This window comes from Hemitrygon akajei, chromosome 8 (assembly GCF_048418815.1).
Source record: "Hemitrygon akajei chromosome 8, sHemAka1.3, whole genome shotgun sequence".
NCBI classification, from domain to species: Eukaryota; Metazoa; Chordata; class Chondrichthyes; order Myliobatiformes; family Dasyatidae; genus Hemitrygon; species Hemitrygon akajei.
In genome coordinates this window covers 85,635,066-85,654,435 of record NC_133131.1, presented here as the reverse complement: position 1 = coordinate 85,654,435, position 19,370 = coordinate 85,635,066, and the positions used below count along the sequence as shown (strand labels likewise).

The following is a 19,370-nucleotide window of genomic DNA, read 5'->3' as shown; positions in this document are numbered from 1 at the left end:
CTCTTTCCTTTTCTTTCTCAGCTCTCTCCCTCTCTTTCTCAGCTGCTTCCAGCTGTTTTAACTGAATTTCATGCTCCCTTTGTTTCTCAGCTCTTTCCTGCTCCCTTTTCACCTCTAACTCCTTTAGCTGGAGCTCATGCTCCTGTTGCTTCTCGGCCCTTTCTTTCTCTTTCTCGGCTCTTTCCTTTTCCTTTTCAGCTGCTTCCAGCTGCTTTAACTTAATTTCATGTTCCAACCTTAATTTCTCCAACTCTAACTGAGCCGTCCCACTAGCTGGTACCTTTTCAGGGATATTTTCCAATACCTCAGCTGAAAACACATTCTTCACAATATAATACTGAGTTATGGCCCTCCGCATCTCCCGCTTTTTTATTGACAACCTCACCTCTGCGAGGTTTAGTCCTTTCGCAATATTTATCAATTCCGACTTTGTGGCTGCCTCTATCGCCTCCAGAGTCGGGTTTTCTATAAATTCACCCACGTACATCTTTGCTGGTTTCCCGTCTGGCTACCCACGCAACCAGATCCAAGTTTGGACATACAAGCCCGATTCACTGGCCCCCCAATTTGGTATCAAATCTCGAGATGAGAACCCCAAGTTGTTACGAACCCCGTAGCTGGGTCACTTACCAGCAAAGATAGAGAGGTCCATTGAAGTCTGATGGTACTATTTTTAACAGTATTTATTGGTAAAAATACACAAAAATAATATCAATGCAAACATACAGATACTATACGTCGTCAATGCTAGATCTAAAAGTGCGGATATAAAAATAATCAATAAGAAATAGCTCTATCGTTGTCTAGGGGATAATGTATTGTCCGATGGAAATAGAAAAGTCACTCAGTTCATTCAGGTTGCAGCTTTTTGGTTGGAGAGAGAGACAGATTTTTAGAAACTTGCCAGCTTTCCTTTATCCGATCTTGATCCGCATTCGTCCTTTAGCGAGGCTGTTCCGTGGAAGACTTGTCATCCGGGCAAGGATGGACACACACAAGCCCCCACCGGTCTCATACGTTTCTCCTGGTGCGTATAAAGGGGTTGTTCCCCAGACCCTCTTTTATCCTTACTCACGGGGTCTCAGATGTCAATCAGGTTGGGATGATGCAATCCCTCAATCAGCCCACTCTGGTCATTCCCTGAGGGCTTCAATGAATAGTACAGTACTCAATACACAATTCCGTCTCCAAGAGACAATGGCCGTTATCAATGGTTCCGCCTTTCTGGGGCCAGGACACACATTCCAAGACCTGTGTATTCTGGATGTCTCTCTCTCATTTCCTGGGTCCCAGTCCCGAATTAATAGCGATCTTGCGATTCTCGAAAAGGAGGGGGCTACTTTGTACCCTTCGGCCCCTCAGAGTTGTGGCACATTCGTAACACTTGCACTATACTGCTGCCACAGAACAAGAAATTTCATGACATGTGCGATTGATAATAAACCTGATTCTTATTCTGATTATGAGTGGGTTTTAAAAAGTAGCCACAATTAAATAGCAGAACAGACTTGATGACTCAAATGGTCTAAATCTGCTCCTACGTCTTTTGGTCTTACGGTCTTTTAAGTGTTATGTAGAAACGAGCTGGAGTTATGTAGCACTCATGCAGTGCGGCACTCATAACAGGAGATCACCCTCAATGAGACCAATGGTAAATTGCTTTTTGATGTTTATGCAAACAACAAATGTGTGGTAACAAGGGTAAGTTAAGTTGAATCCATACATTAAAAGTGTATTCTCAGTATGTAGCTGAAGAGTCAGTTGTCTTGAAGGAATGATATTCACAAGATGGAATTAATTAGATACTTTCAGAATATGGACCAAGAAAACAAAGAAGATTAGTAGATATTGACAAATCAGGGTGGGGTATGGGGAGTGGAGAACTTAGACGTTATTGTATTTCAACAACATGCCTGACTTTAATATACAGTACAGCTGGGAGATGCTGTTGATGTAAGCTTCTGTATTAGATTCTAGCACAGGACCAACGCCATGCTTCACAATAAGGATGCTGTGTTTTTGATGATGTGCGGTATTTGGCTTATGCCAAACATAGCATTTAGTCTGATGGCCAGAAAGCTCAATTTTCCTCTCCTTCTCTACTTTCAGTAATTCAAGTCAAGTCAAGTCACTTTTATTGTCATTTCGACCATAACTGCTATGTACAGTACATAGTAAAAATGAGACAACTGTTCTTTCTTTTCAGTTTGATGTACTTTTGATGGCATTCATTGCAATATTATGGAGGTATGGTTACCATAGTGAGTGATTTTTGTGTATTTTCTGACCAATGGACATATGTTAAACTAGACCTGCTTGATATCCGGGGAAGACATATAGACTGATAGATCACAAAATTTGTTTACAAGTTGTTTAAAGAGTTGCCACTGGGTGGCATCTCATTCATGTGCTTTCTGTGTTTGCTGATTATTCAGATATTTTGAGATTAATGATAAAAATAAATTAAAATACCCTAAAAACTTATCACTTTTTGTCAGTAATGAAATTTTACACTGACAATAAATGTCAAGAATCAGTTATATTTTGATTTCAGAATGTTGTTTTTGGCTGTCAAAGGGAAAATGTAGCCTATTAACCAATCCAATTTGCTTTGATATGTGCAATGTGAGAAAAGTGGGGATGGAATTGGAACATAAAACCAATTAGAAAATGAATATTGTGCAGGTTCAAGAAATAGCAGTAGTACCATTTTCTTTGTAAATTTATGATATCTGGAAAGTGCAATTATCAATGTGAAAGCAAGTGCAATCGAGATTTGGCAGAAAGGCCAAATTGCATCTTCTTGTTATTCCCGTCACACCCACATATTTGAGCAGGGTGTATTTAGCAGCCAATCCCTTTTTTTAGCAATTGATTTTATTTGATTTGCTCTGTGTCCTTAGCAAAACCCTGCAGTCCATTCTACAAACACTGGAGACCTTCCATGCAAAACCAGGTCAATTGTTTAGGTAGCATCATATCCAGTGCCATCCCAGAAAATAATCTAAGAAGTATGCAAAAGTAAAAAGTAAAATGATAGGCATAATAAAATCAGTCTTGGATATCAGTGTTATTTAAATCTTAATATCTGAGTGCTGCAAGCTAATTAAACTATTAATCCATACAACAACTCAATATCTTTCCACTTTAGGTTCGATGACACCAGTTCCTCACCAGAAAGGTAAATATATTATCTATTCTGATACTGGCAAATATCAATAGTGATCTTGCTAAATGTGCCTGCTTTTGGTGCTTTATTCTCAGAAAACAGCTTGCTGAGTCCCTCTAGCGAAAATAAGGAATTCAGCAAGTATTACTGAATTCAGCATCTGCACATTTCAGTTTAGTTTTGTTAATACTGCAATATAGTTTAAGATCTCAGTTTACTTTTGTTAATAATGCAGTATATTTTAAGATTTAGTTTTGTTGGAAGAGGACTCTTGACAATGGAGTTGAGATACAAAATTACTAATGTATTTTTTAGCTATCCAGATTGCCTCTGTGATCTAATAAATGCAAATGTGTAGAGAATTTTACCAAAATAATTTAATTTCTGAAGGCACCAGATTTTGAAAGTTCTTTAATTTCGTTAGTCTTGAATAGATTTAAATTTGTGGTCCAAAGATGGATAATAATTGAATACACTGTAGAACACTATCTGTGTTCAGATTTAATCTGTGTTCCTGTTACAGTGAAGTAAAGGAAACTACGGAGGCATGAGAGAGGAACTGGCCAAGTTGATTGGACGGGGACACGAGCAGGGTTGATGGCAGAACAGCAATGTTTAAGCAACAGTTTAAGACAAGATAAGTGCCCATGGTATTACAGGAAAGATACCAGCATGAACAAAAGACTGAAGGCAAAGAATGGAGTTAAAGGGGGCCTTATCTGGTTGGCTGCTGGTGACTATTGGTGTTCTGCAGGGGTCAGTGTTGGAACAAGGAATCTGCAGAAGGACATAGACATATTAGGAAAATGGGAAAAGAAGTGGCAGATAGAATATAGTGTAGGGAAATTATGAACTTTGGTGGAAGAAATAAAGATGTAGGTTATTTTCTAAATGAGAAGAAAATTCATAAGTCAAAGATGCAAAGGGACTTGGGAGTCCTTGCGCAGGATTCCCTAAAGGTTATCTTGCAGGTTCAGTCAGTGGTAGAGAAGGCAAGTGTAAGGTGAACTCTTTCAGGAGAACTAGAATATAAAAGCAAGGATGTAATGCTGAGGCTTTATAAGACAATGGTCAGACAGCACTTTGAATATTGTGAGCAGTTTTGAGCCCCTTATCTAAGAAAGGATGTGCTTGCATTGGAGAAAGTCCAGAGGAGGTTCATGAGAATGATTGCAGGAATGCAAGGGTTCATGTATAAGGAGCTTGATGGCTCTGGACCTGTACTTGCTGGAGTTTAGAAGAATGGGGGGGGGGGTGGGAGTCTAATGAAAATGTATTTGCATATCGAAAGGCCTAGATAAAATGGATGTGGTGAGGATGTTTCCTATAATGGCTGTGTCTAGAAGCAGAGTGCACAGCCTCAGAACAGAAAGACATTCCATTAGAACAGAGATGAAGAGGAATTTCTTTAGCCAGCAGGTGGTGAATCTGTGGAATTCTGTTTGGGCAACAGCTGTGGGGGCCAAGTTATTGGGTATATTTAAAATGGAGGTTGATAGGTCCTTGATGAGTAAGGATGTCAATGGTTGTAGGGAGAAGGTAGGAGAATGGGGGTGAGAGAGATCATAAATCAGCCATGATGAAATGGTGGAGCAGACTCAATGGGCTGAATGGCCTAATTCTGCTCCTTTGTCTTATGGTCTTAATAAGTAGTTTTGTTAACCATCCTCCTAAAGCATCACCTTTTTACCTTAGTACTTTTGAAATAGCATAAGGCTACATGCTATACTAGTCTCTCTATTGTATAGACTGTCCTAAAGAAAAACTTGATGTTATTTCAGGTATTCTCAAGAAAATGAAAAAAAAGATTAGGTTAGTAGTCCTATTAATTTATATTAAAATATGTTTATGAATCACATTCACTAAATGGTGTAGTCAAATGCTCGAAAGCCTCTGCAGATATGAAATAAGTGCAGATTTATTAATTTTATATTTCTACTCCGCAACTCAGTAATTGCCAGACATCAGAATGTTAGTTAATAAAGCTGTTTTAAACTTTGTATCCTTTTTCTGCTAATGTTAATACCAATGCAAATTACAACCACACAAAATTTCGATAATTATCTATGGCTCCTCCCAACCTGGGGTCCACAGACCCCTTGCTGAATGGTATTGGTCCATTGCATAAAAAAGGTTGGGTCTATGGTCTTCAGAATTAAATTACCTGAAGAATGCTTATTATTTCTACAAATTAGAAATAAATTTAACTCTGGTTGCGTGCTTCTTTGGAGTCAAGTAAGAAAATCCTAAACTTAGTCAACAGGTTTACAACTCTACACACCATCATTAATACAAACTGGCTGCTCAGTCAACAACCATACTGCAGTTCTGCTATTTGAGGTTAGCGGAAATTAAAAATAACCCCTGAAAATGTAATGGTGCATTCGGAATCTTCATGTTTTATTGTAATTGCCCATTCATGGGCATCTTTAAATGAATTAATGACAGCATGAATTAATCAGTCTGATAGCCTGGTGGAAGAAGCTGTCCCAGAGCCTGTTGGTCCTGGCTTTTATGCTACGGTACCATTTCCCGGATGGTAGCAGCTGGAACAGTTTGTGGTTGGGGTGACTCGGGTTCCCAATGATCCTTCGGGCCTTTTTTACACACCTGTCTTTGTAAATATCCTGTTTAGTGAGAAGTTCACACCTACAGATGCGCTGGGCTGTCCGCACCACTCTCTGCAGAGTCCTGTGATTGAGGGAAGTACAGTTCCCATACCAGGCAGTCAGGATGCTCTCAATTGTGTACCTGTAGAAAGTTCTTAGATTTGGGGGTGCATACCAAACTTCTTCAACCATTGGGGTGAAAGAAGCACTGTTGTGCCTTTTTCACCACACAGCCGGTATGTACAGACCATGTGAGACCCTCAGTGATCTTTATGCCGAGAAACTTAAAGCTGTTCACTCTCTCAAACCCAGATCCATCGACATCAATAGGGGGTGCCTGTCTCCATTCCTCATGTAGTCCATAACCAACTCATTTATTTTTGCAACATTGAGGGAGAGGTTATTTTCTTGACACCAATGTGTCAGGTGTAAGCTGGCTAATTATTATCTGAGATTAGGCCAATCAATGTAGTGTCATCAGCAGGGGGCTTAGTACACAGCCCTAAGGGGCACCTGTATTGAGGGTCAGAGGGACAGAGGTGAGAGATCCCACTCTTATCACCTGCCGGCGATTTGACAGGAAGTTCAAGATCCAGCTGCACAAGGTTTCTTGTTGAGCCTGGAGGGAATCATGGTGTTGAATGCTGAACTGTGGTCGAAGAACAGCATTCTCACATAAGCATCCCTCTTCTCCAGGTGTGTAAGGACGGTGTGAAGAGCAGTAGCTATTGTGTCATCTGTTGATCGGTTGTGTCAGTAGGTGAATTGTAGGGGCTCCAGTCTGGGCGGCAGCTATTAGGTGGCCGGCGACAATGAATATAGAGTTGAGTTAAGTTTTATAAACAAACATAAACATTTATTAAACTCTGCTCAACAAAAGTGAAAAGCAAACAAACGACTAACTTAACCTAAAGTTAACTGCTATATTGCAATTTAACAAACAGCCAAACTCTGGAATAGTTCTTAAAGTGGTAAATTTGAACAGTCATAAAGTGGTAAATTCAAAAGTCCAAGTGATTTATACAGTCAGTAAGGAAAGACTTTACTGCAACAACAATTTCTCCGAGAAAATTACGAATCTGCTGATCACAGTCGAGAGATGCCTTGTCCAAAGGATTCATGACAAAGGAAATAAAACAGCTTAAAGGAACTGATCTTTTTGCTGCTGGAAAGTGAACACTGCACAAATGTTCCTGATCTTACAGGGGTTATCTCAGATGCAGGTCACTATTTCTGAACAAAGATTCAATAAGGTCGATCCTGTATTAAACCGCCGAATGACATCAACTTTACTCAATCCTTTGGGTTCCCGTACTTTGGTAAAGTCTTCACTCTCCAACTCGACTGTAAAGGTAAATCAAAGATGCAACAAACCAGAACCAGCAGTGATTGGCGAAACTGCTGGCACAACGGTTTTTGCTCCTTACAATAGAAAGTAGAAACTCCACTTTAAAAACGAAACTGCGTCATGATACAAATACGCAGCAAAACTATCTAACGAACTGACTATCGAACTACCCTCGAACTAACTGATTCACATCAGGGGTTTCCCCTTATATACCTGTTGGAACATAACATTATGTGACCACACACCAGTGAGAAAATTACATCATGTGACCTCACACTGGCGGGAAAATTACATCACCCCACCATCACAAGAGAATTACATCATGCTCACAAGATACTCAATTACACCATGGTCATAAGACAGTCACAAGATACCCACGAGGTATGTAACACAGCATGCTGCAGATGTAGTCATTGACCAGCCTCTCAAAGCATTTGCTTATTATTTAGGTGAGTGCGACAGGACACCAGTCATTCAGACATATTACCTTGGTCTTTTTAGGTACAGGGACAGTGATGGATGTTTTGAAGCGGGAAGGCACTCTACACTGGGAGAGGGAGAAATTAAAAATGCTGTAAACACACCTGTGAGTTGTCCCAACGTATCAACCACCCGGTGCAGAAAACGCCGAAAACTGAAGGAGACCAATGTAAAGTACAGTCCAATAATCATATAAATCTGAATATCAGAAAACATCCTCCTTACAATGTCCAAAATTATCAAAAACCCCTCGAGGTATTTAGTCAACTTGTTCACCATTTCCTTATTTTCAGTGGAACCAGCATTGTTATTTCACTTAACATCTTCTAATCTAAAAATTTTGTTTGCTTTCATATTCCTGGCAAGTTTCTTTTCATTTTCCTTTTTTGTTGCGACTACTGTTATTGCACAGATTATGGTATTTTGCACAATAAGCGCATTTTGCTTGGGGTTGACTGTTGCAGAATCTGGTGTGCGCAAAGCCCAAGATTTTACGCATAACAAAACTGGGCCGAAGGGACTTTTATGTCTTAAAACATCTTTGCTTTACAGATTTTTTTTTAACTTTTGCACAGTGCTGTATAAACTATCCTATATTGTTAGGCATATAATGATATCTGGGTTATCTCTAATTGTTATAGCAGATACAGCCAGAATCCCTGTTGGCCATCAGCCAAATAGCTGCAGAGGTCAATCTTGAATATTTTCAAGAAATTTATGATACTTTTTATCAACATTTCAAGAAATATCATGATAGCAAACATGGTGCGAGAAGTAATTAAAATTTTACACTTCTAAAAATCCTACTACAGCCATAAATAACAATTTTAATCTATGTAAATGAAGTTAAAAGGCAATTTCTAAATTTTTGACTTACTGAAGCTGACAACTTCTCCTTTTAATGAGGTTAGTGCAAATTGTCCAGCTTTCAGAGGAAGATGCTTGTCCCAGATCTGCCCCCAGAACAAGGAAGAATATCTTCACTTGTTTTCTAATTTATTTTCTACCAGTACAAGACCAAAATAACTTCTTCCTCTTTTTAATTTATCCTTAGTAGATCTGATGTCACAAAGTCTAATATAAGAGAAATTAAGATGTATTTAATGTTGATGAGAGTGTTATACTTGTTTAATTTTTGATAAGATAAATATTTTTTTTAAACTTTTGATCTATTTCAGTGAAACTTCAAAAGAGGAAGCTGTTGAACGAGTAAGGAAAATATCAGAAATGAAGTTTTCCACTTTTAACTGGAGCAAACTACCTAATGCACAGCAGAAGCACCTGGGAGATGAAAATGCTCAGATAATTGCCACCAAATTCAGATAATTGCAAGATGCCAAAGGCAAATTCTGCATGAGAAAAAGCATATCAGGACATCAGTTTTAAAATAGATACGTTCAAAAATGAATAAATACAAAAACTTGAACACAATTATTGCTGCTCTTTGACTACCATTTAAATAGTTAAAATAATCTATTTTCCACAAATCTTTTTTATTATTTTGTGATATTTGTTTGCAATTTTTGTACCCTTCTCAATCTGTCCCTCTTATTACTTTATTCTGCAAGCTTGCAATTTTTGCAGCCTTTTTTAAAAATAGTTAGGTGGATAAAGTGCTCAGATGAAACAGATAAAATACAAACTTACATACTCTAAACTAGTTTCCTATTACAGTAATGTATCTGTACTGGAATGCAAATATAGATTGTTTCCAGCATTGTTTTTCTTAGACAATCCCTTGGGATCAAGAATGACTTGCTCCTTCTTCATTTTTGTGCCATATATTCTTTGCTACAAGAGATTTTGGTGAGTGTATGAATAATTCAGAAGCTGGCATACTCCTGCCATCATTCACACCAGACGTTTATGTGCTTGTGCCATGTGAACACATGGTAGGCAATTATGGAAGATCACACGGGTTCCGGTACAAACTAGCCAAATGTGTACAAATTTGACTTGCGGGGTGTGGGGGTGGAGGAGTTAGACCATGATAATGGAAGATTGTTGTTTGGACTGGAGGCCTATGACCAATGGTACGCTGCAGGAATCAGTGCTGGCTCCACCGATGCTCCTCATTTATATTAATGACTCGATGAGAATGTGGTTGCATGGGTAATAAGTTTGCAAATGATACTGAAATTGGTGCTATAGTGGACACTGAAACCTGAGAAGCAACTTGGATCCGTTCCAATTTGTCAACTGGCACAACGGGTGTCACAGCAAATACCATTTCTTTGGGTATTCACTGAACACTGGAACATCTGGACATCAAAGATGCATAGATGAGGATGCTCATTATTGACTATAGCTTTGCATTCAATACTATCGGCCCCTCAAAACTAATCAATAAGCTTCAAGACCTTGGTCTCATTACCTCTTTGTGCAACTGGATCCATGATTTCCTCCCTTGCAGACCCCAGTCAGTTTGGATTGACACCAATATTTCCTCCACAACTACCATCAGCATAGGTGCACACATGATTTTGTGCATGGCCCCCTGCTTTACTCACTTTAGACGTGACTGTGAGGCTAAGCACTGCTCCAATGCCATATTTAAGTTTGCTGACGGCTCCACTGTCATTCTGAATTAAAGGTTCAAAGTAAATTTATTATCAATGTACATATATGACACCATATACAACCCTGAGATTCATTTTCTTGTGGACATACTCAAGAAATCCATAATAGAATAATAACTATAAAATAATTAATGAAAGATCACACCAACTTGGGTGTTCTACCATTGTGCAAAAGACAACAAACTATGCAAATGCAAAATGAAAGAAATAATAATAATAAATAAAAAAACAATAAATATCAGGAACATGAGGTAAGGAGACTTTGAAAGCGAGTCCATAAGTTGTAGGAACATTTCAATGATGGGGCAAGTGAAATTGAATGAAGTTCAAGAGCCTGATGGTTGATGTGAGTCCTGAGGCTCCTATACCTTCTTTATGATGGCAGCAGCAAGAAGGGAACATGGCCTGGGTGGTAAGGGTCCCTAAGAATGGATGTTGCTTTCTTGCGACAATGCTTTGTGTAGATCTGCTCTATGATGGAGAGGGCTTTATCCATGCTGAACTGAGCTATACACACTACTTTTTATAGGATTTTCCATTCAAGGACAATGGTGTTTTCATACCAGTCTGTGATGCAGCCAGTCAGTATATTCTTCACTGCATATTTATAGAAGTTTGTCAGAGTTTTAGATGTCATGCCAATCTTTGCAAACTCCTAAGGAAGTAGAGGCACTGACGTGCTTTCTTCATAATTGTATTTACTTGATAGGGCCAGGACAGGTCCACCGAAATAGTAACACCAAGGAATTTAAAATGCTGATCCTCTCCACCTCACCTCTGATTCCCCAATGAGGACTGGCTCATGGACCTCTAGTTTCCTCCTCCTGAAGTCAATAATCAGCTCTTTGGTCTTGCTGACATTGAGTAAGAGATGGTTGTTATGGCAGCATCCAGCCAGATTTTCAATTTCCCTTCTGTATGATGGTTCATCACCAGCTTTGATTCGGCTTACGACAGTGCTTTTATCAACACACAGTTTTGTGGTGCATCTATGCTGATGAAGATCGTGGAGTAGATGTTGTTGCCAATCTGAAATGACTTGTCTGCAAGTGAGGAAATCAAGGCTGCAATTGCACAAGGAGGTATTGAGGCCAAGGTCATGAAGCTTATTGATTAGTTTTGAGGGGAAGATGTATTAAATGCAGAGCTGCAGTCAATAAAGTGCATCCTGATGTATGCACTTTTGCTGTCCAGATGTTCCAGGATTGAGTGAAGAGGCAATGAAATGGCATCTACTGTGGACCCATTGCTCCGGTAGGCAAATTGTAGTGGATCTAAGTTGCTTCTCAGGCAGGAGTTATATGTTTTATCATCAATAAAGGTGGTGATGAATCAGCATATAGGAGGGAGATTGATAGCCCAGCTGAGTAGTACCGCAACAACAACTTCATACTGAATGTCAGCAAGACCAAAGAGCTGGTTGTTTACTTCAGGAGGAGGGAACCATAGGCCCTTGAGCCAGTTCTCTTTGGGGGATCAGAGGTCAAGAGCATCAGCACTTTTAAATTCCTTGGTGTTATCATTTCCGAGGATCTATCCTGGGTCTAGCATGTAAGTGCCATTACAAAGGAAGCACAGCCTCTACATTCTTAGAAGTTTGTCATCTACAACGTTTACAAACTTCTATAGATATACTGTGGAGAGCGTATTGATAGGTTGCATCATGGCCTGGTATGGAAACACCAATGTTCTTGAATGGAAAAGCCTTTAAAAAGTAATGGATACAGCCCAGTCCATCATGGGTAAAGCCCTCCTCACCTTCCAGGCCATGCTTGCTTCTTGTTACTGGCATTAGCAAGAAAGTACAGGAGCCTCAGGACCCACATCACCATGTACAGGAACAGTTATTACCTCTCAACCATCAGGCTCATGACTGAAGGAGATAATTTCACGTCCCATCACCAAACTATTCTCACAACCTATAGATTCACTTTTAAAGACTCTTCATCTCCTAGTCTTAATACTTATTGCTTATTTATTTATTATTGTTATTATTTTAATTTCTTTTTTGTATTTTGTTGCCTTTTGCACATTGACTGTTTGTCCTGTCAAGTGTGGTCTTTCATTGATTCTATTGTGTTTCTTGTATTTACTGTGAATGCTCACAAGAAAATGAATTTCAGGGTAGTATATGTAAGTATCTATGTAAAAACATAGGACTATAAGACATAGGAGCAGAATTAGGCCATTTGGCCCATCGATTCAACTCCACCATTCCATCGTGGCTGATTTATTACCCCTCTCAGCTCCATTCTCATGCCTGCTTCCCAAGACCTTTGACACCTAAGATTAATCATGAACCTATCAACCTCCGCCTTAAATATACCTAATGACTTGGCCTGCACAGCCGTCTGTGGCATTGAATTCTACAGACTCACTACCCTCCAGCTAAAGAAATTCTTCACTGTCTGTCCTAAATGGGTGTCCGTCAATTCTGAGGCTGTGCATTTTGGTCCTAGACTCCCCCATTATAGGAAAGATCCTCTCCACATTCACTTTATTCAGACCTTTCAATATTCCATCAGTTGCAATGAGGTTCTTCTAACTCCAGTGAGTACAGGCACAGATCTGTTAAACCTCATATGTTAACCCCTTCATTCCTGGGATCATTCTCGTGAACACCCTCTGGACTATCTCCAATACGTGCAGATTATTTTCTTAGATAAGGGGCCTAAAACAGCTCATAATACTCTGTGCAGTCTGACTAATGCCTTATAAAGCCTTAGCATTACATCCTTGTTTTTCTACTCTAGTCCTTTCCAAATGAATGCTAACGTTGCATTTGCCTTCTTTTCCACCTACTCAATCTGCAGGAAAATCCTTAGGGAATACTGCACGAGGGCTCCCAAGTCCCTCTTCACCTCTGATTTTGAATTTTTCTCCCCATTTAGAAAATAGTCCACTCATATATTGCTTCTGCCGAAGTCCATGACGATGCATTATATTCCATAAGCCGCTTCTTTGCCATTCCCCCAATCTGTCTAAGTCCCCCTGCAGACAAACCTGCTTCCTCGACATTACCTGCCTCTCCACCTATCATTGAATCCTCTGCAAACATGGTCACAATACCATCAATTCCTTCACCCAAATCATTGACATACAACATGAAAAGAAGTAGTCACAACACTGATACCTGTGGCACACTAGTCACTGGCAGCCACCCAGAAAAGGTCCCCTTTATTCCCACTCTTTGCCTCCTGCCAGTCGGCCAATCTTCTATACATGATAGTACCTTTCCTGTAATACCATGGGCTCTTATCATGTTAAGCAGCTCATGTGCAGCACTTTGTCAAAGGCCTTTGGAAAATACAAATACAGAACATTCACTGACTGTCCTTAGTCTATCCTGCCTGTTATTTCCTAAAAGAATTCCAACAGATTAGTCAGGCAAGGTTTCTCCTTAATAAAATAGGCTAAAGTTAGCATGATTTTCTAATGAGCCTCCAAGTTCCCCAAAGCCTCATCCTTAATAGTAGACTTCAACATGTTTCCAACCACTGATGTCAACCTAACTGGCCTAATATTTCCTTTCTTCTGTCGCCCTCACTTCATAACAGCATGGAGCGACCTTTGCAATTTTTCAGTCCTCAGGAACCATTCCAGAATCTAATGATTCTTGAAAGATCATTACTAATGCCTCTACAATCTCTTCAGCTGTCACTTTCAGAATCCTGGAGTGCAGTCCACCTGGTCCAAGTGACTTATCTACCTTCACCTTCTCCTTAGTACTAGCAATGACACTCCCTTCTGTCCCATGACACTCTCACATTTTTGGCATTCTAGTTGTGTCTTCTACAGTAAAGACTGATGCAAAATACTGCCATATCTTTCTCCTACTTTACTGTAGCAGCATTTTCCAGTGGTCCAATATCTATTCTCGTCTTTCTCTTACTCATATATTTAAATATATATATAAATTATATATATATATAGCATCATATGTCATCTTTTCTCTCCTTATGGCTTCTTTAGTTGCCTGCCGTTGTTTTTTTTAAAAGCTTTGCAATCCTGTAGCTTCCCACCAATTTTGGTGATATTATATGCACTCTCTTTTCCTTTTATGCTGTCTTTGATTTCCCTTGTCAGCCACAGTTATCTCATTCTCCCTTTAGAATACTTCTTCATCTTTGGGATGTACTGTATCTTTCATGAACCTTCCAAATTTCCACCATAAACACCAGGCATTGCTTTTCTGCTGTTATTCCTGCTGGTGTCCCTTTCCAATCAACTCTGCAATTCCTTTTACTCAGTTGTAATACTGATACTACAGACTTTATCTTTTCCTTCTCAAACTGCAGGGTGAATTCTATCATATTGTGATAACACCCAATCCAGGATTTCCATTCCTCTAGTGGGCTCAACCATAAGCTGCTCTAAAAAGCCATCTCTTAAGCATTCTACCAATTCCCTTTCTTGGAATCCAATGCCAACTGGATTTTCCCAATCTACCTGTATATTGAAATCCTTCATGATTATCACAACATTGGCCTTTTTACACGCCTTTTCTATTTCCCATTGTAACCTGTAGCCCACCTCCTGGCTACTATTCGAAGACCTGTATGTAACTTCCATCAGGGTCTTTTTACCCTTGCAATTTCTTAACTCTTCCCACAATGACTCTACATCTTCTGATCCTACATTTGTCACCTCTTTCCAAGGTTTTGATTTCATTTCCATTCTGGCCAACTTCTCTTCCCTTTACTCCACTGTAATAATGATACATCTGACTTTAGCTTCTCCTCCTCAGAATTCAGGGTAAATTTGATCACATTATGATCACTTGCTCCTAAGGGTTATTTTACCTTAAGCTCTCTAATCAATTCCAGTTCATTGCATAACAACCAATCCAGAATTGCTGATCTCCTTAATGGGCTCAACCATGAGCTGCTCTAATATACTATCTCATCGGCATTCCAGAAATACCCCCTCTTGGTATCTAGCACCCCAACCTGATTTTCCCAATCTACCTACATATTGAAATCCCCCATGACTATTGTAACATTGCCCTTATGACATGCTTTTTCTATCTCCTGTTGTAATTTCTAGACCAGATCCTTACTACTGTTTGTGGGTTTGTATAGAACTCCCATTGGGGTCTTTTTGCCCTTGCAATTCTTTAGCTCTATCCACAATAATTCAACACCTTACGACCCTATGTCACTTCCTTCTAATTATTTGATTTCATATTTTACCAACAGAGCAATGCCACCCCCTCTGCCTTCCTGCTTATCCTTTTAATGCAATGTATATTCTTGGACATTAAGCTCCCAACTATCATCTTCTTTCAGTGATGCCTACATCATACATGTCAATCTGTAGCTGCTACAAGTTCATCTATACTGCCTGCATTCAAATATAATGCCTTCAGTCCTGTATTCCCTATTTTCAATTTTGTCTGCCTTTTACATTGCAACTCATCTTGTTTGACTACAATTTTGCCCTATCATCAGCCTCTCTTTGCTAGGAGTCTTGCTACACATTGCCCTTGTTTGTAAACTATTACCTCATCCTTAGCACCATCACTCTGGGTCCCATCTCCTTGCCAAATTAAATTAAATCCTCCTGAACAACTCTAACCAACCTGCCCACGAGGTTTACACTGCCAAATCACCTTATTTTTACCCTAATTGGCACGTGGCACAGGCAGCAGTCCAGAGATTACTATCCTGGAGGTCCTGTTTTTCAGTTTTCTACCTCGCTCCCTAAAATCTCTCTTCAGGACCTCCTTACCTTGTCTACCATGTCATTGGTGCCAATATGTACTAAGACTTCTCGGTGTTCACCCTTGCCCTTGAGAATGCCATGGGCCTGATCTGAGACATCCCTAACCCTGGCACCTTGAGAGGCAACATATCATCTGGGTGTCTCTACTGCACTAACAGTATTTTGTCTCTGTTCCTCTGACTATGGAATCTCTTATCAACAATCCAGTCCTCTTCAGCTCTCTGCTCTTCTGAGCCACAGCTCCAAACTCAGCATCGGAGACCCAGTCCCTATCACTCTAGTTCCCATACCACTGCCAAATTAGTTTAAATCCTCTCCAACAGCTGTAGCAAACTGCCCGCAAGGATAATGCCCATCTTGTGTCCGGGTGTAACCTGTCCTTATTATACATATCATACCTTCCACAGAGGAGATCCCAAAGATCCAGAAATCTGAACGCCACCCCCCACATACTAATTCCTCAGGCATGCCAAATTATTCTTACCCTCAAAGGCATGTGGCACAGGCAGCAATCCAAAGATTACTACCCTGGAGGTCCTGCTTTTCAGCTTACCATCTAACCCCCTACATTTTCTCTTCAGGACCTCCCTTTTATTCCCTGTGCAGTTGGTATCAGTATGTACTATGACTTCTGGCTACTCACTCTCCCCGTTTAGAATGTTCTGGACTCAGTCTGAGACGTCCCTGATCCTGGCATCTGGGAGGCAACATACTATCCGAGTGTCTCCTCATGCTCACAGAATCTGCTTTCTGCTCCTCTAATTATGGAATGCCCTATCACTACTCCACTCCTCATCTTCCCCCTTCCCATCGAAGCCACAGAGCCAGAGACCTGGATGCTGCAGCTTACCCTGGTAGGTCGCTCCCCCCAATAGTATCCAAAGCAGTATACCTATTATTGAGAGGAATGGCCATAGAGGTACTCTGCAATGCCCCCTGCAACCTCCTTGTAGCTCCTAGCTTCTCATCTTCCCATATGATCCAAAGGTCATCCAACTACAGCTCGATGCACTTTGTGCCAATGTAGGTATCAGGGATGTCTCCCAGATTTCCCACATGCCACCCCCAGATCCATCCTCAGCAGACTAACTATTGTTACGTACCCCGTAACTGGGTCACTTACCAGCAAAGATAGAGAGGTCCGTTTGAAGTCTGATGGTACTATTTTTAACAGTATTTATTGATAAAAACACACAAAAATAATATCAATGCAAACACACAGATAATATACGTCGTCAATACTAAATCTAAAAGCACGGGTATAATAATAATCAATAAGAAATAGCTCTATCGTTGTCTAGGGGATAATGTATTGTCCGATGGAAATATAAAAGTCACTTTAGTTCAGCCAAGCTGTACGCTGCAGCCTTTTTGGTTGGAGAGAAAGACAGAGGTTTAACTTGCCCATTCCCTTTATGATGTCAATCCTTCGAGAGTCGTTGGGGGACTGATTTCCCCTTTGAGGTTAGCTAAAGCCGTGCTTCCGTGGCAAGACCCACCAATTCTGAGGCAAATGGAAAAGGACGCACGTGGGCTGGTTCCACTGGCTTTCGCTGTTACAGGAGTTCTAGCATTTCTTCTGGTGCGTCTGAAGGGGCTGTTCCTCATACCCTCTTTTATCCTGACTCACAGGGTCTCAGATGTCAATCAGGGTGGGATGATGCAATCTCTCCACCAACCCCCCCCCCCCCCCCCCTCGGTTCATTGCCTGGGGGCTTCGATGCATCGTACAGGATTCAATACACAAGTCCGCCTCCAAGAGACAATAGCCGTTATCAATGGTTCCGCCTTTCGGAGGCCAGGACACATTCCAAACTCTTTGTGGATTCTGCATGTCTTTCTCTCATTTCCTGGGTCTCCTGACTCGAATCAATAGCGATCCTGCCATTCTCAAAAAGGAGGGGGCCACAGGCGTAACACTATGTATTAACAGAAAAAAAAATTAACAGTATCTTTCTTACTTAGAACCTCTGCCTGCATTTGCCCAAGCCTGTTGAACCAAAGCCAGATCACTCTAGCACTGGCCTTCTCACACAATAACTGCCCTGCTCACACCTTTCTTTGTATTGGTCCCGTGATTATTTCAGCCTGCTGAAAGAAAGCTGCAAGCCCCCAAATTCTTTTTAAACTTCATGCTGCGTCACCAATGAACAATCTCTCGCACTGATTTCAGCCTGCTGAAAGAAACTCTGTTAATGATTTTGAACTTTGATTATCTTGGCCAGAAGATTGAAGAATGGCAGATGGAGTTTAATTCTGATGGATGTCAAGTTTTGCATTTTTGTAAGAATAACCGAGGCTGGACCTACACAATAAATGGAAGGACCTTGGGACTTCCGTAGGAGAGACCTACAGGTGCAGGTACATAATTCCTTTAAAGTAGGTAAGGTGGTGAAGGTATTTTTGCACACTTGCTTTCATTAGTCAGAACATTAAGTATCGGAGTTGGGATGTTGGGAAGACATTGGTAAGGCAACATTATTGGAGTATTACATACAAATCTAGCTATCCTGTACAGGAAGGATGTCATTAAACTGAAGAGTGTGCAAAAAAAGACTCTGAGGTCGTTATTAGGAGGGATAGTTAGAACGTATTCCTCCGGAGTACAGTTGGCTGAAGGGTGACCTTACTCTGGATAGGCAACATCTGGCTGAGGAGAGGTCTGATAGAAATTCTTAAGATTTTGAGACATAAATAGAGTATACAGGGAGTATCTGTTTCCCAGGGTTGAGATATCTAATATCAGAGGGTATGCATTGAAGGTGAGAGAATATACGTTCAAGGGGGATGTGAGGGGTAAGTTTTTTTTTTAGGCAGAGTGGTGGATGCCTGGCATGGTGGTAGAGCCAAATACATTGGAAGCTTTTGAGATGTTTGGATAGGCACATAGGCATAAGGAAATTGGAGTGATATTAAAGGTGAAATTTTTCCTCCCAGGCAATGAAGTCCAAAGCTCAAGGACATAGTTTTAAAGTGAGAAAGATTTAAAAGGGTTCTAAAAGGCAACTGTTTCACATGAGTGATGAGTATATGGAACAAACTGCCAGAGGAAGTGGTAGAAACAGGTACATTTTAAAGGCATTCAGACAGTTACTAAGATTAAAAAGGTTCTGAGAGATATGGGCCAAATACAGGCAAATTGGTCATCGTCAAGTTGGGCAGACGAAGTGCTGCATTGTAGCTCCATTACACACAATTCCTAATTCCATCTCAAACACTCTGCCTCTCAGGGTGGTTTTTCGACAAGTTTTGAGTAAACTCCTGAACCCTCTGTCAACTTGGCAATCTGCTTAATTTAGCATGTTCTGTAGTAATGTTCATTTTGGAAATCTGGTGTCAGGCAAATGAATGCTGGTGCAACAAAACAGAAGTCTACCAGGGTTATAATTATATACCAATAGTTTCCGATTCTTGTAGCTCCAAGAACCACTACACTGTACAGTTTCCATTTTCTCACATTG

At 40.4% G+C, this 19,370-nt stretch overlaps 1 protein-coding gene across 8 annotated transcripts in view; it reads left to right on the top strand.

The window, feature by feature from the left end:
- LOC140732031 (leucine-rich repeat-containing protein 72) overlaps positions 1-9,037 on the top strand; it is a 50,820-nt gene extending 41,783 nt beyond the window's left edge. For 5 of the 8 annotated variants that reach the window (XM_073054122.1, XM_073054127.1, XM_073054123.1 and 2 more), the window contains 3 exons: positions 3,152-3,181; positions 4,951-4,981; positions 8,785-9,037. In XM_073054122.1, the coding sequence (XP_072910223.1) occupies positions 3,152-3,181; positions 4,951-4,981; positions 8,785-8,932 (209 nt within the window). In that variant the 3' untranslated portion in view covers positions 8,933-9,037. Of the gene's footprint in view, positions 1-3,151; positions 3,182-3,692; positions 4,407-4,950; positions 4,982-8,784 lie in introns of those variants that run through there. The other 3 variants (XM_073054128.1, XM_073054124.1, XM_073054126.1) reach the window with 2 other exon arrangements.
- The last annotated feature ends 10,333 nt before the right edge of the window (positions 9,038-19,370 follow it).